The 16,352-nt window shown below is 40.1% G+C and overlaps 1 protein-coding gene across 1 annotated transcript in view; it reads right to left on the reverse strand.

The window, feature by feature from the left end:
- TASOR (transcription activation suppressor) overlaps positions 1 to 16,352 on the reverse strand; it is a 28,300-nt gene that overhangs the window by 7,628 nt on the left and 4,320 nt on the right. The window contains 15 exon segments of the mRNA XM_031058247.1: positions 2 to 136; positions 1,156 to 1,806; positions 2,186 to 2,260; positions 2,394 to 2,466; positions 2,691 to 2,794; positions 2,904 to 3,007; positions 3,427 to 3,532; positions 4,180 to 4,211; positions 4,872 to 4,999; positions 5,972 to 6,130; positions 6,480 to 6,571; positions 7,597 to 7,669; positions 8,506 to 8,598; positions 9,698 to 9,843; positions 15,999 to 16,347. Coding sequence (XP_030914107.1) covers positions 2 to 136; positions 1,156 to 1,806; positions 2,186 to 2,260; positions 2,394 to 2,466; positions 2,691 to 2,794; positions 2,904 to 3,007; positions 3,427 to 3,532; positions 4,180 to 4,211; positions 4,872 to 4,999; positions 5,972 to 6,130; positions 6,480 to 6,571; positions 7,597 to 7,669; positions 8,506 to 8,598; positions 9,698 to 9,843; positions 15,999 to 16,347 — 2,320 coding nt within the window.

Here is a 16,352-nt window from a genome sequence, read left to right on the forward strand (position 1 = left end):
GTCTCCAGCGGTGCCCGCACGAGCCCCTCCGGGTCGGCTGCAGCGTCCGACACGTCCTGCCTGAAGTCACCCTCGTGGCCACTGTGGTCAGGATTCATTGAGAACACACAGTGGGGTGAATCCAGGGTGCTGCCACCTTAGAAGAGGGTGAGGAGCAGAAAAGGAATCCATTAGTCGGTCTTAAAATAAGAACAAAACCAGATCTCCCCACAAACATCTGCCACGTACCCGCAGTCTCGATCTTTAGCATCAGTTTGTATGTACACACACTTATTTTAACAAAAATGTAGACATGCTTTTATCACATATTATCACACCATTAATCAATGTCAAAAGACCTTTGAAGGTCCACAGAATACACCAAGCAGGAATCCCAACCACAAATCCACCCTTTCCCTCCTTCATCCCTACATGCCAGTCAGTATCTTCTGTCCCCTCAAGAGGACAACTAAGATCAGCCACTTCATCTTCCAGCGATTCACACACACCAGAGCGACTGGTGCTTGATGGAAATCCCCTCTTCTTTGTGTCACCCCGTTCCCTTTCCCCCTTTTGCAGGAGGCTTCTATAGTTGCCTTGAGAAAATGGTCAGGGAAACAGAAATCAAAGGGTTTTTTCTGGCAGACCTTAAGTCAGAAGGTATCTGTGATACTTCTCTGAGGTTTGGATGTAGATAATGAATTTAATCTTATTAAGTTGTTTCCTTTGTCTCACTACACACATTACTGGCTATTTCAAAACTGAACTATGCTTCTTCTCTTCAAACTGAACTTCTTTGGTATGAAATAGGGTAGTGGACACAAAGTATTACAGCAAAGTAAAACTCTGCAAAAGACAGTATCAAGTCTGCTAAGTGTTCTGTATCAGAAAGTCTTTGGACAGCTCCACGGGCAAGTAAACTCTTTAAAAGTCTGCTTTCTTTCCAAAGAGGCTAAACAAAAGCAACTTCCAGGAAAATTCCCCTTAACTTATCTCCTAAGAAGTGGAAACCTGCAAAAAATAAACTTTATCTCTATTGACAGATCTCAGGCCAATGAGATCTGTGCATTAAATTGCTACAGCATGCAAAAAGATACTCAATCTATGATGATTAAGTGTTAAATATGCTCTGAATAACAATGTTTAAAGAAGAACTCTAAACAAAGACTTTCTTACCTTCGCACTGACGAATATTCTCTGAAGAGTCACTCGTTTTTAGGTATTTCTGCATATTTCCAGACTGCTCTTCCAGCTTTCTTTTCAGACCACTCCTAATTCTGGGGTCTTCAAAATCAGAATCTCCACCTACATTTTTCTTTCTACACTGGATCAAGTTAATAAGATCCTTGAGTCTTTCAGTATCATCATCTCCAGAACGAGACACTCTTTTTTTGGCAGCAGCGGCTTCATAATCTGAGCTGGGGCTGAAGCGCTGAGGTTTCCGATTTCTGTCCAGCAGTTCCTTAGCTCTGGAGACAGGGAGCTGATAGGCCTCACAACTGAACACATAGTTCTGTAAGCACGTGCCATGGTGACCTTTGTCTTTCGGGGCAGGGTACAGAAATTTTTTGTCATCCAGATGTGTTGAGTACTCATGAAATACAAATTCTCTACCTCTTCCAGGGCCATGGTAGAGTTTTCTGAAGTATTCATAAATGTAGTTTTCCACAACAGCATTGTAATCTACACCGCTGCGTTTGCGGGCCCGGTACAAAGCAAAATGCAGAGATTGAACCAACTTTGTGAATTCTGGAACGATTTCCTTTTTCTTGTGCAAAACCGTGGTAGGTGAATTTTTCTGTGTTCCATATGGACCATTTTTTTGTGCTGCCAAAAGGAGAAAAGGGAATCCACAATTAAAATCAAACCATGAAGCTATAAATAGATGATGACTAGTCAGCAATACTCTATGTTAATACACACTGGGTGAAACACAGTTTGGAATGACCATGAAGAAGTACTTCAGAAGCCAGGGATGCTACATCAAGAAATTTCAACAAGTTTTACCTTCTCAAATATGAGCAAATGAACCTACAACGTGCAACATTTGCTTTTGTGAAGAAACAAGTATTTCTAAACACTAATACCATGGCCATAACCAATGCAAGCTGTTACTCTTAGTTCACACTGACTGAATACTACAAAATCTTTAACAGAATATCACCTCTGTTTAAATAAACCTGCACACAACAGTGAGCAAACCTACCTGAGTTAATGACACCCCTAGACTCTGGAAACAGAAACAATGCATGAAGCATGCGGGACCGTCCAGTCTGGTGGTCTAGAACACAAAACAATAAAAACACTAAAAAAGGAGAGAACCACCCAAATTCAACCTAGTACTCAAAAACTCACACCCCTAAAAAAGCCAAAACAACAAACCCAACTCAAACACAAACCCAGAGTATGCTTACCATAAGGGGACATCATCTGCCAAGGAGAAAGAAGAATAAGAAATCCTCTGTCCACAAGTGGTTTCACAAGGACCTGTTTTCAAGCAAAAAGAGCAAACTGCTTCAAAGACATTTGCTCACCATGAATACTCTTCTTGACTGCAAGATAATTCTGTCTTGGGCAGAGAAGTGCCCTGATACTTAAGAGTATGTCAGCTAAGGAATTCCAGTGAGACTGTGGATCTTGTAGTATGCCTGAAACTACTAACTAGTAAAATTATTGTTAAAAATAGGAATAGTCAAATCTGTTGCACTCACAAGTTTCTCTTTCTCTAGTTTTTGAAGTAAACCCTCTAAGTGACTCCCAGAACGGGACTTCTCCACAACTTCATACAGGCTACAGTACACGCCATTCTTCCACACTGATAGGACACAAGGGGAGAAAGAGAGTGTAAGAAAAAAAGAAACAAAATTGTAATTCAGAAAACTTGAAAATTCTGAATTTAAAGAAATTAAATGAGAACAATTTACCTTCTTTTCTTTCTTGGTAAGTTTCTTTCAAGAACAATGCTGGTGAAATTTTTTTCTTCAAATGATCAATGCTTATAACTTTTTCAACCTCAAGCTTCTCAGAACTGGAGAAGAAGCGGGGGGAGATAAAAAAATAAAGACCTCTTTTTTTACCTTCTATATTCCTACACTCACTGATAAAATAAGAAGCAGTAAATACATGCCCTTAAGAATAATTTCTTTGGACTATCTCATGAGCCAGGGGTGTTTATTCCTGCAGAGGAGTGTGTGTCACTTGAATGGAAAAAAACCCAACATACCCACAAACAACAGAACACCAAACAGCAAAGAGATGCTGACAGCTGTCTGCCTGAGCTCAAGAAAGTTCTGGACATACATGACTCGACTCCTGTTTGATGTATTTAAGGCACTTCATCAGTATTTCAGATTTTCATCTGAATATATCCAAAACTCACCAGTTTGTACTCAAAAGAGTTTTGATAGAGCAGTATTTTAAACTTACTATCTAAATGGCAATACTCACAGCTTGCATGGAAGGAAAGGTCGTGCTCCTGATTTTAGGGAAACATGGCACACAAGTTTGCCTTTATTCCAAAGCTGTCCTCTCCACAATGTAACGTTAGGTTTCTCTAAATTAAGATGGAGAAAGGAAGACTAAGTGAAACCACTTGCTAGCTATGACTGAAAGAAGAGGCTGCTGAATCTCCAAAATCAGTATAGGGAAAATTTCATTCAACACCAGACAATAATGTTAAAAGGCAACAGAAATGGTGTTATCAACCCTGTTATGTTTTGATCTGCTCTGAGCAGAGTAAAGGAGGTTGGTTTGTTACCTACACCTGTCAGTATAAGCACACCCTTGATGCTAATTTCTGAGGAATTATATCCTCTTTCCTTACCTTAACTGTCAACCACTTTCATACATATTAACTTTGCTTGAATGAGGTTCAAAACAAAGCATGACAGAGAATCATATTATTTGAAGTGCCATTGAACAAGAGATTCAGGAACTGAAGATCAGTTCCTACTACACTCTAAGTAGGAAAAGAGGGAAAAAAGACTGTTGACTTTGTACACTTATGGTTCATTCTGATAAAAGAATATACATATTAAGGGGTCTGTTTGATCATCCAGTATCAGCAACTAGCATGGTTCAGGATAAAATTCACGTATACACTCAGCCTAACTAAACTGGTCAAATATAAAACTACAGGGGAAAATCATCAAAACCTTCCCAGTCTGTATCATAAAACCAAAAAATGGAATTCATTCTTACCTGTACTTCTATCTGTGTGGAAGGTGTTTGCTCTAAACAAAGGAAGAGACAGAATGACTAGGCTGGAACAGAGAATTCTGACCATTGAATTTTACATTAAGAATAGTTTATCAGTCTAACAAAATAGGAAGACTGGTAATTCCCACTCTAACCTCAATCTACCATGCTGCAGCATCTTGTACTGTTTTAGATACCTTGATAACTGCTTTTAGCATTTCATAGTACAGTCCCCACACCTGGACATCTTCCCATCAGCACAGGTATCACAGTGGATCTGTGATCAACTGGCCATCTACATATTCTCTCCACCAGCAGATACCAGTGAAGGGCTCAGAGACAAAATACACAGAGTATTATTTTAGAGTACCAAGCAAGATAATGCTGTGAACGTTTTTATGTCCATAAATTTCCCCAGTTAGGTAAAACCCCTCAGTATTTGTGGATTTCACCCGGGCAAAAGGCAAGCAGGTGGGAAGAGCAGCGAAACTGCTTCCCACAGGGGCCACCCTGCTGCATAAAACCAATTCTAGCACCTCTTGCTTTGCATCAAAAAGTGTAATTATTATACTAAGTCCCTGTGACACATTCATTCACTTCAGCACTGTTCATTTACATAAATTCTAAGCTACTGCCCAGAGCTATGAATTCTTCCTGCTACATGCAGATTTTCCACAACTCATTTCCTAGCTTACCTTGATGGGGGCACAAATTTTGGTCCTTGTACCATGTCATCTTTATAAGTAAATGAAACAACAGCGAAAGGACAAACATGTCTTGGTCTTTGCCTGATCTCATCAAAGCCATATTCATAAAAGTAGTACTGCGAAAAAGAAGGGACAATGTTAAATCATTAATTTCTTTGAATGCTGGTATTTAAAATAAAGAAGTTTTTAAATGCTCCTCTCATATGTACTAGAGAATACAATAAATTAAGATAGTTTTTTAAATCTTCTCCTTCCTTTATTAACCACTTAGATATCGACAGTACCTTCAGGAGTGAATCAAGAATAAATCATTATTGAAATGCAAAATTTACTTGAAAGTATTTTTGGTGAGAGAAGGGATTAACTAATAAAAAACAAAAAAATTCAGAGGAAAGTAAATATTGCAATGAGTTTTGGAGTCTATCCTTAGCTCAATCACCAATATAAAATGTTAATTTAGGCAAATTTGAAATGAGAAATGAAAAAATACATTCATTTTTTAGCCATCTATTTCACTGATTTACAGAAGACAAAAGAAGTTAATATTGAAGAGAATGCTTTCAAGCAAGAATCCTGAAATCTGCAGACTTGGTAGAATAATCTGACTGCAACAGATTGTTGCAGTAAGAGATAGAACACCTGGCAGAACATAAGTCTTGGAACTGACTTCATTCTGTCTTCCCTCATCATCTCCAAACCTGAGAATCTGGAAAGGGGAATAAGCAGAAAACAAAAACAAAAAACCACCACCAAAAAAAAAAAAACAAAACAAACCACAAAAAAACCAAAGTCCTCTCTTCCAGCCTCCATTCCAGTTCCATGTACATTCCCCAGTTTTTTCCTATTCCCTCTCCCCCCTAATGTGAGGGAGAGCTTCTCCTGAGGTCCAGGATCACACCATGGGAACAGCAGAGGCTGCCATGCTGTTCTGGGATTTCTAATGCTGCACCTGTGGACTGCTGCACACACCCAGCTGCAGCTTCACAGGGAAGCTCAGGGGCTGTTCTATCCCCAGTGATTTTCTCTCATCATTCAGAAGTTCTGTTTGTAAAGTTTTCTGGAAGAAGGTGACACAGGCCCAGCTGTACCTGAGTGAGCTCGTAGGCTCGGTAAGCCAGCAAGGAGGTGACTTTAACTGCATTCTTTGAAATGTGACACTCGTGGTTTGGGGTGGGATCCAACACACTCTTGACAGCTGATTCCATTGCTTTCATACCACTGTAGTCATATATGCTTTTCATTTTTCCCTGTAATAAAGCAGAAGAATTATCAGCAGGAGCTTTGTCCTGGAAACTGACAAATTGCTTCAAGTACCACACAAAGTAAGAGCAGAGAAAATAAAACAAGCCATTAAGAAAGCTACTTCTGGAAGTACATTATTTTCATACTTTCAAAAAAAACCAACATATTTTTGCCTTATATAACAATTTATTATGATTTATTTAAGCTTAATATCAATACTGGATTTTAAATCTAGTAGAGGTCTAGTTTCTCTATACACAGATGACTGCACAAATTAAAAGTAAGTTAGATTAAAACCACCTATGTGTTACCAGTAAGCAATGTAATCCTTCAAGAATAGCAAGATAAAATTACCTTTATTATTTTAAAAACAATCACATCTCCAGTTGCTCCAGATTCTAGAGGATTAGGCTGCAATAAATCAGCATACTTGGAGATATATACACCTGAGAAGAGTATAAAAAGAAACCAAAATACATTATGCTGAATGTTAAAACATTATTAGAGATTGAAAAAGTCTTACATGGGATTAAAGCTCAATGCACACAAAAGAATAAAGATACAATTGACACTCAAGTGCAAAGGTAAAATAATTTTGTGCTTTTCTGTACTTAGTTATTTCATAGATTTTACAGCCTCAAACACAGGCTGTCATCTGTTGGTCTGGCTGACTACCTCAGATCAAAGAACTGTAACTGAATTCAGATACCCTAAAAAACATCCATTTGGCTTAGGTTCCTCTCATTCCAAGTCTGTATTTAACTGCTTGAGCATATTGCTCCAGACCCTTTACCAGCTAAACAGTAAAAACTCACATTCTCATAAAGCTTTGTTCTCCACCTCTCACCTATTTCTGCTTTCAATATTCACCTCTACATTCTTTCATATTTTCTGCTTTCAATATTCATGATACCTCTGTACCATGTTCCTCTCACACAGGATGACAAAATTAGTTCCTTATTTTCTATTTGAAAAGCTTTGCAAAAGGAACTTACTGTCTTGCACTCTCAAAACTCTTTAACACCTTCTGACTCTTCTAAGTCTCCAATTTATCTATGCTCTTCTGGATTTGTCGATTCAAGAATTTTAGTTCTATCTACATCAAAACTGAGCTGAGCTACTGTGTCCATGAGGTATCTGTGAATGCACATACCTACAAACAAACACAGAGGCAGCCAGCCACACACTGCATTAGCTCTTTGGCCCCCCAGGTTTACTGGAAAGACATGGGATAGTGGTTTGACTTAAAGCCAAATGAGAATTCAGTGTCCCCTTTGGAAAGGGAATTTAACTGAACTACTCAAAAACAGCTATGAAATAATGTTCTGAGGTCTATTTCCTTTGCTAAAAACATCTTGCTGTGACACTGCTGCAGTTAGTGATACAAAAAAGACTGAAAGTTGAGACAACTGCATCACATTATCTGCCAACTGCTACTGAATAACGAGCACTTCTAATTAAAGATAATTACCCATGGAAGGGCTGCCGAGAATTGTGATTTTGGAGTGGCCAACCTGCAGCCCCTTTTCACATATGCTCTGGATCTAAAGAGAACAGAGTTTTTTAAGCAAGTCTGTTAGGAAAGCCAGGATATGAACAGAACAAACAGTGAGAAATTACAATTACAGAATATAAATTGAGATTTAAACAAAACCCCAACCCTTACAAACAGAGGCAAGACTAGTCTGAATTCTCTATAAAACTATTAAACTGTGTAAGTTGAACTCTGGTATGGAACAGCTACAGAGACTCACCTGTATCTTAAAAAACCACACCCTCTCTATACCTTAAACACTCTTTATGAATATTACTTGCCTTTAATACAGAAAATTTTAATATTTAAAACAGAAGTATACCTGTCAAATGATTGCATGCTTAAGAAATCCCAACTCTATAATAGCATACAAAGCACAGAAATCACCTTTCCATCACTTTGATTAAAAGTATGTGATCAAAGAAGAGATAGAGAAGACAATGTCCATTTTGTAATATTACAGGTTACCCTGTTGATGCAAAAAAAGAAGAAAAAAACACCAAAACCCAAATGCAATGAAAGCATAAATTATTCCTCCATTAAAAAAAAAATCCAAACACAAACCAAATAAAAACTCACATGTCATCCAGAAAATCTATCCTTCTATTTATAACACAGAGCCTAAACCAGAGAAGACACAGAGTCATGTAAATGGAGTACCTACAGTAGCAGGGAATAGAGGATTTAAATGGTGACAGATCCCCTTCCCATCCTTCTACATCATCCAGTGCTGAATTTTGCAAAAGTAACTTTAAGATTGTGTCAAAAAAAACATTCTGAAAAACCCAAAGGCCCAAAAGCTCCTAATGCTGAAGAAAGCATTTCCCCTGCAGGGCTCAGTCTCACCTGGCAGCGATCCACCATGAGGAAGGCGTAACTCTCCGAGAGCTCCTTCTCCGGGCGCCCGTCCCGCTTCAGCTCCCTGCGTTTCTCTGTGAACTGTTCACACACAAAGCTCTCAGCACAGACACACACACACTGCTGCTGCCACACTCAAGTGTCAGTGTTTTAAAGCCCCAGCTATGTTAGCAGATGCAAGTGTACATAAATAATCAAAAGATAATCCAAATTAAATCACTGGATGCTATAATTAGATTTCAAGAACATTATACCTGTGGGAAATCTAACTGGCTTAATCTGACCAAGTATTTGGTTTTTTTTAAGAGACACTCCTCAAACAAACCTGTGCAGTAACAGTTTCATTTAATCTTTGTAGCAGAACTGGCTAGAACCATCCAGCCCAATGCCTCCCATATCATCTTTGAAACTCCAGAAATAAGACTTTTTCTCTTTTTAGGAGATAGATTTCTTATACTGTACAAACATTTTTGCAGATGCACCTCACTGCTGCTGAGGTGGTTTTTACCAATATTTCTCAGTTGTAACCATGAATAATTAATGTAATATCAGAAAAAGCTTCAGTTTACTTCATAACTTCAAGATTATAATCACAGCAAACGAATTGAAAAGCTTCGTATGTGAAGCTTTGGCATTGGGAATGAAAACTTCATTTGAGAGTGATGAGAACAAGCCAAGGTTGGATTTAAGAGACACCACAAAAGGCACAACAGAGGAGCTTCAACCAAGGTGCTCCAATTACTAGATCAACTTTAGTTAAAGTACTTCTTGGAAAACAACAAAACTACAGAGATTATGGAAACTTCTATCAGGCACATATTTTAATCTTAATTTTCACAGGAAACATCAGCCCTGTAAAGACATTAAAACAAATTTCTGGGTTATTAAAATACCGTAATAAAAATCAAGAAAATTTTTGACAGCTAAAAACACACAGACAAGTGGTGCCAAATACAGTTTTTCTTTTAGTCTTCTTGGGGTACCTGGCAGGCAAAAGTTGAAAACTACGCAGTAATAAACTTGCCTGAAAAATAGTTGCTTTCATTTCTGAGGATGTGAGTTTGCAATTAAAGACCAACTACAAAACTGAAAATAATGCCCAGGTCTCTGCCTCTAGATTGAGAAGCACTGGCATTTGACTGGTACCTTATTGAGAAGTAGAAGCCACAAATATACTCACTTCCTTTTCCAACAGTTCACTATGAACTAAGCTGGCTCTCTTGTATTTAAAATTGGACACTGAATTTGGATCCAAGTAGGAAGAATGCAGGATGTTTATAATCTCCTCAAATTCTCGAGACTCTGGAAGTACTGGTTGAAAGAGTGCTATAAAAGAGAAGAAATAAAATAATTGGCGCCGATATACACGTGAAAACATCCAAAAGTTTCCAGTTCACTGACAGTTTATGCATGAAAATAAATGGTTTGTGATTCAATTACAAACACGAAACACCTAGAATACTTGGCAAATATACACTTTAAAAAGTTTATCTTAAAATTTCCTAGAATGATAGCATCTTTTAAAAATCACAATTGTGTTTTTTTAATATTGCTCTTGAACAGCTACTAGTTCTCAGAAGTTTGTAAGGGAAGCACCTCAAGTCTGAATTTACCCCTTGAAAAACATCTAATATGTACTGCAAAACACTGTAATTAAACTTTCAGAACTGTAATTTACTAATTAACTCCTTTAATTAAGAAGTAGGAACAAATTGTCCTAATAAAAACCCCAACAAGAGTTTCATAGCTTGGCCCCACTTCAGAACTATTATGAGGTTTTGTGTTTGTTTGCTTATGGCAATTAAGCTAAATATGAAGAAAACCAATCCTATTTAAAGAAGACAAATAAGCTCCTATTACTAAAAATACCAGGACCCCACTGCCTGTGTTCATGCTTGATGATGTTATCCCTTACTATACCTGCTTTTTCATGTGCTGCTGTACAAATTCCCTCCTGGGCAAACCTCTACCCGAGTTCCCACAGGGAAGCAGCCATGTCCCTGAGCTCCTCATCTGTGTTTGGGTGCCAAGGTGACAAAGTGATCAGAGAAGCAACCCGGGGGGACCCAGCAGAGGATGGCAGTGAAGATTTTGAGAGCAGTGGCCAGGAAAATAACATCTCTGGGGGAACTGAACTAGCACAACACAAGAAGTGGTTTTTATCCTCAGAGTAACTTTCAAAACCCCCACCAAAAGTGCACAATTTTTACTGTAGTTATAACAGTTAGGAACAACAATAGTACTAATCTCACCAAAAAAACCCAAAAAAACAAAGACAAAAACAACAAAAAAGCAACCTACCATGAGTCTAACAACAAATTAAATTTAATTCAATCTTTAGAGTATATCTTCCAATTTCATTAAGTAATATGGCAGTAGATTTAGGCAGCAAATCTACTTTCCCTCGTTTGCAGAAAAGATTTACTGCATAAGCCTCAATATAAAACAAATGTTCCTAATGAAAACCAAACTGTTCTGTGCTATTTAGTAAAAGCTGCACACTTTAGAAGGCAACACCACATCTGCAAACTGAAATCAAGCAAGGATTCCAACACCACCAACAATGAGAAAGCAATTTTTTTTTTAAGAGCGGAAATTATGAAAGTGATTTAGAAACCATACTTATGTAACATCCTTTTCAGTAACCACACCTTCATTTTTCAAAAGCTGACTGCAAAATGGAAGAAGAATTGAGAGTGAATGGAATTCTCAACTTGGTATTGCTGGGACTGAATTGCTTCTCTCTTGTACTGAAGAGATAAATGTTTATGATAGAACAGAAAACAAGCCTGCTGCAGGTACACACGCCCTGGGAAAGCCCCCCCTGTTCCACCCCAGCCCCAAACATCCCTTGGACACTACAACACCAACGCCCTGGCAGACTGATCTGGGGTTCACGCACTGCCAGCTCCTCAAAACAACCAGTTAAGGCAGAAGGTTATCTGTGCCAGCCGCTTGACCAAATTTCCTGTTTTCTTACCAGTGTTTACTGTACCTTAGCCCTTCTCCCTCCTTCCCCCAGGACACAAGCTCAGTAAAAATGAGTCTCTCGCTTCCATCTGGAGCCCAAACAAGTGGAAAGCACTGCAGGGTGAGCTAGAAAGAGCCACCACAGGCAGGCATAAAGTCTCACCTACTTTCCCAGATGCAAATCTAGGAAGAGGCACATTATTACATTAATTAAGATCCTGTCACACACACAAATATTACCAACCATGCTCCTCTTTGTGTTTAAACATCTTCAGCTCTGTGGAAAGCCCTGGGGGGCAAGCTGAGACAGACTTGCCCTAAACCAGCAAGTCACGCTACTCTCCTGGTAGGGAGAATCTGCATAAACTCGTATACACTTAGTGCTCAACACATTTATGGAAAGGGCCTACCTAATCATTCAATTATGGAAAACAGAAAAAAATTTTTATAAAGATTGTTGCAGTTTTTTCTTCCAGAACTTGAGGCACTGCAGACTACATGTTCTCAATCAAAACATGAAACACTACCCCAGGGAGATGAGTAGCCAGGCAATACTTTTCAGTTCCCCACCTGAACTGAGGTGTTCAAGGACAGTGATGGTCTGAAATGTCAATGTCGCCACAGCAGGGCCTGTACCTTAATTCAAGCAAGGAGTGCAGAAACAAGAAAAAGCTAAAATAAAACCGAGAAGTACTAAACTAGACCTTGTACAGCAGCCACCACGGCCTGTGCCTCCAGGCAAACCACGGAATTGCTGAGCTCATCCCCAGTCCTCCATCACTTCAAAGAGCAGCCATGCGCACACACACATCTTCCAGGCCTGCTGTACACAGCTGATGGAGGTACACTGCACCTTTACTGCCCTGGGTTAATTAAACACTAATTAAAGTAAGGACTAACCTGCAGCATCCTTATAACACAAGTCAATTGTTCTGGGGTTTGCTGGCTTGTTCAGCACAGGTAAAAACAAGTAAATAAATACTGGGTTTGTTCAGCGTCTACCCAGGGCACTGGAAAGTATGTAATTATTTTTAGGTGGAAATTGAGTTTAGCTAATAAGGACTAGTCAAGGGACAGGGACTGGACTGGATGTTTGGATGTATGTCATGCCCGAGAGGCTCTACTTTTCTTTCACAGCTGTCTGATGTTTCAGCTTCAGAAAGCTGAGATTGGAGTTCCTGGCTTTGGTTGCTTTAAGTCAGAATGTGAAGACAGAGCCATCTCCTTGAGCAATCCTGAACAAAGTTTGAAGGGAAGGTAAGTAAATTAATGATTTTCCTATCAGCTAAGTTGGCAGAATGCTGGCATTGCTGACACATAAGCCCTCCTGCTACAAAAGCTCCGTTAAGCTCCACCCTTTTAAGTCTCAATTTCTTTCAGTCTTCATTCTTGAAGACTAAGACAAAAAATCTGTGGTGTTAATGAACTGTGACATTTTTACCTTTAGGACTTTTTCAGCCCAAAATGTCTTGTGCTCTCAATAGGCCTAAATAGTTACCAAGTTCAGGGACTGAGAGAGTTCTCCACCTAGAAATATCGTGGAGCAAACAGCAGATGAACCTCTCTACCAAAGAAAGGGAAAATCAGAAGACAAAAGACAAGGCAAAACGATGAATTAGAAAAGGGACAACCTAGACCTTCATGCAGGTATTGCAGTTTCATGGGTAAAAGCAAGGCCTTTTTCACCCCCTCAGCCTGAGAAACAGCAGGCATTTGCTACTTTGACAGACTCCAGAAAGAAACTCCAGCTTTAATCAACAAGCAACCTCTTAAAGGCACTGGCTGCAATGTCAGCATCACTGGTGGAATTATCCTTTGGTGAGGGGATCACTCATTCAGCAAGTTAAAAGTGCTCTTACACTGATTTATCCTTAAAATTTGCTTTCGTAATCCTATCAAGGACCTCTCAAGTTCCAAGCAAACTTGGAAACCTGTGAAGATCAGACAACTGAATTAGAAGAGGCCAGGAAAGGCCTGAAGGTAAATGACAGCTAAGCTGCTCAAGAGAGCATAACACCATTGCTAAACTCCATGTACCAAGAAAACAAACCTCCAAGGAACTTCTAAGGAGGAAGACAAACGCAGGCACACCTTAAAAAAATAATGTTGCAGCCAACTTTTCTTTCATTTGTTTCCTGAATTCCTATGCCAGCAAAAAGAATGAGAAAATCAGAAGAATTCTCTGTGCAAACTGATCACAGCTGTTAAGAGGTATCTTTCCTTCAGATTACAAAGGATTTCTGTTGACTTTCAGCCCCTACCTAAGTCTCCAAGAGGGAAGATAAATTCTGAAGAAGATAAATAAGCAGCTAAAGCCTAAATTTTCTAGGCTATTTCTCTTACATTTTGGAAGCTTAAGCTTAAATTTTCTCTTACATTTGTGCTTTCCAGATTCCATTTTTAATTTCTTCACTACCAAAAATTGTTGCTGAAACAAATTTCGGTGTTTAAAAACACTTAAAAATCCACCAAAAAACCCACCTCCAAACAAACACCTCCGACAAGGTGATCGTACTCTGTATATAGCAGCTAAGCCTTCACAATCAAGGCAGCAGCTGTGTCTCAGGACGGCATGTCCGGGAAAGACATGGTGGTTTAAAAAGCAGAACAAGGACAATTGCAAGGCAGGGAATGATGTAGGAAGCTTCCATATGTATTGCTTCATGCTGGGCTTTAGAACCAAGCCAAGAGAGCTCTTCTGAGAGGAACTGGTGCCATTCAGATTATTTTGCAATTTAACAAGATGTATTTAAGCACTAGCAATAAGGATGCTGCAAGAGCCACTACCTATGGCATCAGATGATCCAGTGCTGATCTTCCAGAGCAGCTGCAGAACTGACTGAATTGCATCATTTTCCAAAGACAATACAAATCCCAATAGCAATTTAGCTGTCCTCAAACTGCAGTTTGGCAGTCCATGCCGTGTGAACAACACTCACAGCTGTAAACCCACAAGCACGGTGGGCTGAATGGAGCAGGGTCTGCTCTGAGAGCTTCGGAAGCTCCAAGACATCAGCATGATCAAAATACCTGAGAGCCTTTCTGCAGGCTGAAAGGAAAAAGGGTGAGAATGGCTCAAATGACTTTGACATTAGCAAGTCAGTTTTTGAAGTAAGATAAGAATGGCTTCCTCTTCTACCTTAGAGGCCACAGAAGCCCGAGGTTTGAACTACACAATCCAAAACTTTTTGCACACTGCAGATGGCTCAGCATAGGCAAATGATGAATTAAATGACCTAAGAAGGAATTTTGCAGGTCTTCATTCACACTGGAACCAAATGCTAAAGTGGAACTTCAGATAGCGTTGGTTAAGTACTAAACATTTCTGAAATACATTCAAACCACACTTGGGTGTAACCACACTTGGGTGTGGCACACAAGACACTTCGATTGTTCATGAGGCATCAAGTTACATCCAGGTATTTTTCTGTCAGATGAATTATAAAAGACTTTTTTTTTTCCAAATCAACCCATTTCTTTTTACAATGAATCTCTGCCAGACTTGTATCACCCCAGAGTGGGGTGGCAATGGGAAAGACCAGGAAGAAAAAGGGGTCATTACTACCAAAAAGAAATAGTCTATTACTGGAGACAAAAGACTGGATAATGAAATAAACCTACCTTCATCTCTTCCTTACAGAAGAAAGCATTTCAAGAAGTTAAGATGTTACCCTCTTCTCTGAAGAACAAGAAGCCTATTTAAACAAGTATTTTTGTGATATGTACTAAGTTACTGACTCCATATTGCAAAAGGGCAAGAACTAAGATAAATTTCAGGAAGGAAATCAGACATGTCTTCAACTCCACTTAACAAAAACAAGCAGAAACCAGTGGAGTCCTGTGAAAAGCAAGAAATACCACAGGCTTTTAGAGGAAGAGCTACTCAGAAACAAAAAAAACCAAACCCTGGACACTTGGAAGCAGAACGCTTCCAAAGCGAGGCACGAGAACGTGGGACGCTCCCTTTCTCCCTGCAAAGAACTTTCACCAGATAAGAACAGTCTTCTGCATATCATCAATGAAGGACAACTTTGCTGGGTTTGTTTCGTCTATCCTAACTAGGATTACACCCTTCTCCTGCAGGGAGGAGGTCGGGGAAGAGCAAAGCGAACCATCTTCGCTGATGTCGGTGTCCCAAAGAAACATCTTCTCTACATGCCAATGCACCTCCAGAAGCAGAGCCGAGATCAACTCAAGCCCACCGTGATGGCATCCAGCTTCTCCTCCTTCTAAAGCAGAGGTCTGAAATTCAAGCCGAGCTTTGGTTTTGGTTTTGTTTCATCCTCGTGACAAAATAAAAGTGAGAAAGAAAAGAGGAGGGGTAGGAAAAGAATGTAACATCCTGATACTAAAATCGGCTCCTCAGCAGCCTCGCGGGTGCGAGCCAGCAGAGCCTCCTCCACAGCGCAGGGTTTGTTTGCATGCAGCCGTGTGAGGTGTCCGAGAGCTGCCTGATGAATAGGATGGAGAGGGGAGCGAGGCAGGAAAGGGAGGGGAAGGGAAGGAACAACCTTTCTTTTCTCTGCTCTTCCTGGGGATGTGAAAGTTCTTCCTAACAGGCTGCTGGTCTTCTGAGGGCTTAGGGAGAGGGGGCGGCCCCCCGAGCACACCGCTGGGCGGCTGCTGCTGCTGTTCATTTGCCGTCGAGATGCTGCTCCTGCGCTGGCTGCTGCTATTGATGCTGAGGTTTGTGGGGACCTTGTCCTCTGCAGCAACAGCAGCCACCAGCAGCGCCTCCCCAGCGCTACCGCTCTCAGAGCGTCCGCCATTTTGTGCGGTGTCCTCAGCGGCTCCTGCTCTGTTACTCTCCACTCCGAGGACGCCCGCGCTGGTCTTCTCCATCCGCTGATGCTGCTCCGGCTCCA

The sequence above is a fragment of the Geospiza fortis genome, unplaced genomic scaffold (genome assembly GCF_000277835.1).
Source record: "Geospiza fortis unplaced genomic scaffold, GeoFor_1.0 scaffold78, whole genome shotgun sequence".
Classification (NCBI taxonomy): domain Eukaryota; kingdom Metazoa; phylum Chordata; class Aves; order Passeriformes; family Thraupidae; genus Geospiza; species Geospiza fortis.